At 34.1% G+C, this 6,395-nt stretch overlaps 1 protein-coding gene across 1 annotated transcript; it reads left to right on the top strand.

The window, feature by feature from the left end:
- The first annotated feature begins 4,396 nt into the window (after positions 1 to 4,396).
- Positions 4,397 to 6,123, top strand: LOC136227587 (protein TEEBE). The gene is made up of 2 exons (XM_066016284.1): positions 4,397 to 4,871; positions 4,958 to 6,123. The coding sequence occupies exons 1-2, from the start codon at positions 4,784 to 4,786 to the stop codon at positions 5,974 to 5,976; spliced, it is 1,107 nt and encodes a 368-aa protein (XP_065872356.1). The 5' UTR covers positions 4,397 to 4,783; the 3' UTR covers positions 5,977 to 6,123.
- The last annotated feature ends 272 nt before the right edge of the window (positions 6,124 to 6,395 follow it).

Here is a 6,395-nt window from a genome sequence, read left to right as displayed (position 1 = left end):
TGTGCAAAAGAGCCTGCCTAAGGACATCATTAAAGGCTTTAGCCTCTTCTAGCAAAGGAACCTTCGAGAATCCTACATAACAAAGGATTCCTCCCATGACTTAGATTCCTTAAAGGACACGGATATCGTAGATTCATAAGGATTCCTAATCAATCGAAGGACTTACCTAAAAACCCTATATATAATATATAAACAGGTATAGACCCAAGATACGGTACGTTAACTACTATTTCATAACTTGTCCATACCATTCAATCCGGTCTAAATCACAAATTGACTAAGGCATCAGAGTGGGTTCATCGGACTCTGGTCCCATCTGACCTTTGTTCCTGTTTTACATGTTAATACAACGAGGTATTACTAAAGCGATTTGGACATATAGGCAATATAAGATACCATACAATGAATTAGTGGGACCTCTTTCAATTCTTTTGGGTTGTATTAGCTGGCTTTCCTTGTATGCATTCATGGAAAAATCATATAATGTACTTATAGTCCTTAGCTTTGAATTTTGTCGTCTTAGAATGTAAAGAAAATCCAACCAAAGGCACATTCACTATTTCAGATCTAGAGAAATAACATTATTAGGAGCATATTAGTGGAATTATCGACAACCTTTCCTCGACTTCCTTGTTCATTTTTTTTCTTTGATTACCTATCTTCCTCCTCGGAACATGGTCCATAAGATGCTTTCTCGTTAGGTTCATGTCCCCTATTTTGACATCCCCTCCCACCATGGCTTCTTCATTCTAGGCTTCCGCATTCAAATCAATAATTGGACGTGAAAGACTATGTGTCCCAATGCTTGGATAAATGTAAGCATTCTTGGAATGACCATATCCATCGCATTTAGTGCAAGCAACATGAAGGAAGACCTTCATACTCAATTTTAGAATTGTGACCATTAACTGTAAACTCAACAATTAATGGCTTTGTAAGATCGATCTCTACACATACCCCGGTAAACCTATCCCTGGTAGCAAGTACCATATTCTTATCCACCTTAATGGCCTTGACAATTGAGTTGGCAACGGTCATCAGAAAGTTTGCATCGTATAGATGGAGAAGTGAATCGAGGAAGTGAGCCCAAACTAACGTTGAGGCAATCGTCGCACTTGAAGAAAAAAAATTAGGAGACCAAGTTTAGACAGTTAAGTAGTGCCCTTACATAATCCAGGGGCCTTCTCTAATAACTTTTTCTCTATCATTCATATCAGTGAACTTAGCAATGAAAACACTATGACCAAGATCCATTAAAACAACTTTACCCATAGGCTTCCATAGCTCTAAGGTTCTCTTCTAGACCGCAATATACCCCATGTTACAACCTAGCAGTTTCACAATTAAGGTTAGTTTCCAAGGTTGGGCCAATCATCCAGAAGTTGAGGAGTTGCTTTGAAGCTTGGCCTTAAAGGATTGACATGGGTGTGAGACACAAAGACTAAACCTTCAAATTGGAGGTCAATGAGAGGACTGGTATCAATTGTATTCTTCCCCCTATAAGAGACTCACAGTAGGATCGAGGAGGAGAGGTAGATGTGACCTAGCCAATGCCACTGCCATTGAGGGGAACTATCGAGGGAAGACCCATAAATGGATAAAGTTGTATCGCCTTACGAGAGAGAAGGAAAAACACAATTTAATATTTTCTTTATAGACATGAATAACTAAAAAAAATATTTGCTTACAAGATTCCTTTATTTTATTTTTATGAACTTTACTAGAAGGTGCCTTATTTTTTTAACTTTTTTTAAAATCCCCTAGTTCAATCGTCGTCTCGTGAACCTAACAACCGCCTTCACCGACTTTACAGTTAATACAACACTTTGTATCTAAATTTCACTCGATTATCTACATTGTCAAATGTACCTTCATTAGGATTATTTCCAATATTATAGAAATAAAAAAAATCATATTGTATTAAAGTGTTTACTTTCTTTACAACATCACACTTTGTTTCGGTATTTATAAATGTGTGTTTACATGTTTTATTAAAGAAAATTTTATAATTCGGAAGCCTAACTATGTTACCTTATAGTATTGTTTTAAAGCTGAATATATTAGGAGTATCTAAAAATCGATTGATCTTGTGAATTTTAAAGATATCTCGTTAGCATATCACTTGAATAAAGTTGGGATAGTTAGTATGTGAAGTGGTAAAAAATAAATAAATTAAGGTAAAAGAATAATGGGGGAAAGAAAAGGAAGGCATATTTTTAAAAGGGATAAGATATCAAAATAGGTCTAAGGTTTTTGGAGAAGTATCAATTTAGGCTCCATGTTCAAAATAGCACCAATATATGCTTAACGTTTACAACATAACATCAATTTAGGCTTAACGTTTACAACATAACATCAATTTAGACTTAACGTTTACAACATAGAACCAATTTAGGAATTACTAACAGAACGTGACACGTCATCCGGTAAGTCTGCCAACCCAGTGCCACGTTATATAAGGTACTAAAATATGCCTAAGGTTTGTAGAAAGTATCAATTTAGGCATCGTGTACAAAATAGCACCAATATAAGCTTAACGTTTATAAAATAATATGAATTTAAGCTTAACATTTACAAAAATATATCTAATTTAAGCTAAACGTCACAATTAATCATGTTATATTCTTTCTCTATTAACTTTATATGTTATCTTTTTTATTTAGTTCTATTTTCTTATTTATTATGATAAAATTAATTATTATTCTTCCCCATTAAGACCTTATATTTGTTTTTCATCAATGATTTCATGACTCCCAAATTTTATGGGCTCATGTAATACATATGCAAACTAAAAGTAATTGAATATCCACAAAATTAACACTAGTTAAAATGATATTGATATATGACCATATTGGTACACAAAATATCAATTATCAACTGACAACTCATCCAAAATGTATCCAAAATGTTACCATACAGCCACACAAAATCCAAAGTGCCTAATAACAGTTCCTTAATTTGTACCATGCTAGAAAAATAAATTATCTTTTTGACACAGCTTAAATAGGATACATTTTATAAACATTAATCTTAAATTCGTATTATTTTGTAAACGTTAAGCTTATATTTGTGCTATTTTGTACGTGAGGCCTAAATTGATACTTTCTACAAACCTTAGGCCTATTTTGATACCTTATGTGACGTGGTGCTGAGTTGGCAGACTTAACGGATGACGTGTCTGTTAGTAATTCATAAATTGATACTATGTTATAAATGTTAAACCTAAATTGATGTTATATTTTAAACGTTAAGCTTATATTGGTGTTATTTTGAACGTGAAGTCTAAATTGTTAACTTCAATAATCTTATACTATTTTGGTACGTTATCCATTTTTGAAACGGAGAAAAGAAAACGTGTTGGAAGCAATGTTTTAAAAACCGGACCAAGAGTCAAACCAGACTGACAACGGGTTCATGGGTCAATGGGTTCAATCGGTTGATTCGGATTGGTTGAAGCGGATGACGTAATAAAAAAATAGGGCAAAGTACGAAAAAAAATACTCGTGGTTTGCCTTATTTGCAAATAGATGTCCGTGGTTTAAAAGTTTACAAATAGAGATATGTGGTTTGTTTTTTTACTAAAACAAAGTATATAAAATTAAATTTTTAAGTAATTGATGAAAATAAGAGCGTTTTTTAAATTTTTTTCAATTACATTTATATATTGACAAAACATAGATCCCAAAATCAAATTGCAACTGTGTAAAATGACCTTAAATATCAATTTAGTTCATAAACTGTCAGATTAGTAAAAAACGTGAAATTCTACCATATTATTTATTGTTTCGATTTAGGAGGTTGTTTTTTTCGGAGGTTATGTTTTGCTGATATGTAAAAATAATTTTTTTTAAGATAAAAATGTATTTAATTGTAATCAGAACTTAATTGTGTAATTGTAATACTTTATTTTGTAAATAAAACATACCACATACTTTTATTTATAAATTTTTAAACCATCTCTATTTGCAAATTGGACAAACCACAAACATTTTTTTCGTACTTTTTCCAAAAAAATATATAATAAGCTTAAGTTCTTAAAAAAAAAACCTAATTTTGTTATTTAAAAAAATTAATTATAAAAATATATAAAATACTAGTTATAATTTATTTTGAAATGAAAAATGTAAAATATATAAAGAATTATAAAATCAGAATTAATTTTTTTTTCTTATGCCTCAGGTCTCCCCCTTAATTCCTTGGCTTTTCATCTTTCCCACTATTTAGTCATTTGCTCTATTACCAAAAAAGTAGCTGCAATAAATAATTAAATGGTTAGAATCAATCTCAGCCGCTCATCAAAATCATGATGTGTGGCTGAGATTGAAATAAAAACAGGGTAATATATAAACCTCTCATTTAAGAAACTAGTGCCCTAATCAATTACTCAGCCGCCTCAACTTCTCTCTAAAAGTAAGAACTCAGTGTGTTTATGTGGGAAGAACTCTGTTAATCTCAATGAAGAATCATCTATATAGTTGTGGAATGCAATATATCTTATTAGTCCAAGATCATCAACGTGGTTTTTAATTTTTTTTGTTTCACTTAGAGAAAGAAAGGATAATTTAGTAAAATTTTAATTTATTTTTTTAATACAAACCGGGTTGGAACCGGTTCACCGGGTTGATGGAGTGCTGAAGTTACGCAAGTGGCAGTGGCATGGATTATGGAGAATGGGAAAAAGGTGTCGGTTTGAGACAAGCAAGAGACACATAGATACTTCCTAACGTGATTCCTTCCTTCCTGTCTATAAATATCAAGCTTCTCTCACTCAACTTTCTGTAAAATGGCAATAATTGGGGTTTCCATGTTTCTTACTAGTTTCTTCTTCTTGCTCTTGAATGGTTCTGCTTTTGGCGCCAAATATATGGAAGGTAATGTCCAGATCTAGCTTTATAATTTCTTTCTTTCTTTCTGTTTGTGTTTAATGTCTAAGATGTAGTTGTTGTTTCCCTCGCAGGATTCCTTCAAAATGGCAACTTTGAGATGGGACCAAAACGCACAGACCTTCAAAAGAAAGTTATAAAAGGAAAAAATGCACTTCCAGGTTGGGAGATAAATGGGTTAGTGGAATACATCTCAGCTGGGGCACAACCAGGTGGGATGTATTTTGCAGTTGCTCATGGTAGTCATGCTGTGAGGCTAGGAAATGAGGCCTCAATTTCTCAAACAATTACTGTAAAAGCAGGCTCACTTTATGCACTCACCTTTGGTGCATCAAGAACTTGTGCACAAGATGAGGTGCTCAGAGTCTCTGTCCCTCCTCTTAAAGGTGACTTGCCTTTGCAGACCCTTTATAGCAGTAATGGCGGAGATACTTATGCTTGGGGTTTCATAGCTAAATCTAATCTTGTCAAGGTCATTTTCCACAATCCTGGTGTCCAAGAGGACCCTGCTTGTGGACCTCTAATCGATGCCGTTGCTATTAAGGAGTTATTTCCACCAATGCCCACAAGAGGTAACCTAGTCAAGAATTCTGGCTTCGAGGAAGGTCCTCATCGCTTCCTAAACTCATCCAATGGTGTTCTTCTTCCTCCAAAACAACAAGATCTCACTTCTCCACTTCCCGGTTGGATTATCGAATCTCTTAAAGCTGTCAAGTTCATCGACTCCACACACTTCAATGTACCTTTCGGACTAGCTGCAGTTGAGCTTGTTGCCGGGAGAGAAAGTGCTATTGCCCAGATCTTGAGGACCATTCCCAATCAACTCTACACCCTCACCTTCTCTGTTGGAGATGCAAAGAATGGTTGCCATGGTTCAATGATGGTTGAGGCATTCGCCGGAAAGGACCTTTTTAAGGTTCCTTTCTCATCCCAGGGGAAGGGCAACTTTAAGACGGTTACTTTCAACTTCAACGCCATTTCACCCAGGACAAGAATCACTTTCTACAGTTCATACTACCATAACAGAGTTGATGACTTTGGATCTCTTTGTGGTCCACTTCTTGATCAAGTTAGGGTTTTCCCAATTGCTTAGAACCTCTTGTGTTTTTGTAAATTCACCTTTTGATTTGAGCCACATGCTTTGCATCTGCATCAGACAGTTATGTCATAGAGAGGCTTTCAGATTCATGTACTACCTAAAAAACTCAAATTTCTGCAATAAAAATGTGATTGCTGTTAATATATGCAATTTATACATCCTAATCAAATCTTTTATTTGATGATCTAACAAAAAGTGCAAAATTTAAAATGAAATTTAGAAATTCGTAGAAAGCATTCTACTTCACTCCAGGATCATGCGAATCAAAGTTCTGCATACTCCGAGGCTGAATCATGTGAATCCTAATTCTAGTTGTACAATTTATTATTATCAATTCATACATCTCCACTTGATCCGACCTTTGAAGAGGAACTTGGAGTTAACAAAATTTTTACATTTCCATCTTAAATTTT

Source organism: Euphorbia lathyris, chromosome 4, assembly GCF_963576675.1.
Source record: "Euphorbia lathyris chromosome 4, ddEupLath1.1, whole genome shotgun sequence".
Taxonomy (NCBI): domain Eukaryota; kingdom Viridiplantae; phylum Streptophyta; class Magnoliopsida; order Malpighiales; family Euphorbiaceae; genus Euphorbia; species Euphorbia lathyris.
The sequence above is the reverse complement of the archived record's forward strand: the minus strand, read 5'-3'. Positions and strand labels throughout refer to the sequence as shown.

Excerpts from the sequence above, each read along its gene's own strand:
- LOC136227587 (XM_066016284.1), top strand. The coding sequence starts at position 4,784 with ATGGCAATAATTGGGGTTTCCATGTTTCTTACTAGTTTCTTCTTCTTG. Across the intron at positions 4,872-4,957 it reads TGGCGCCAAATATATGGAAG|GATTCCTTCAAAATGGCAAC; the intron begins GTAATGTCCAGA and ends TTTCCCTCGCAG.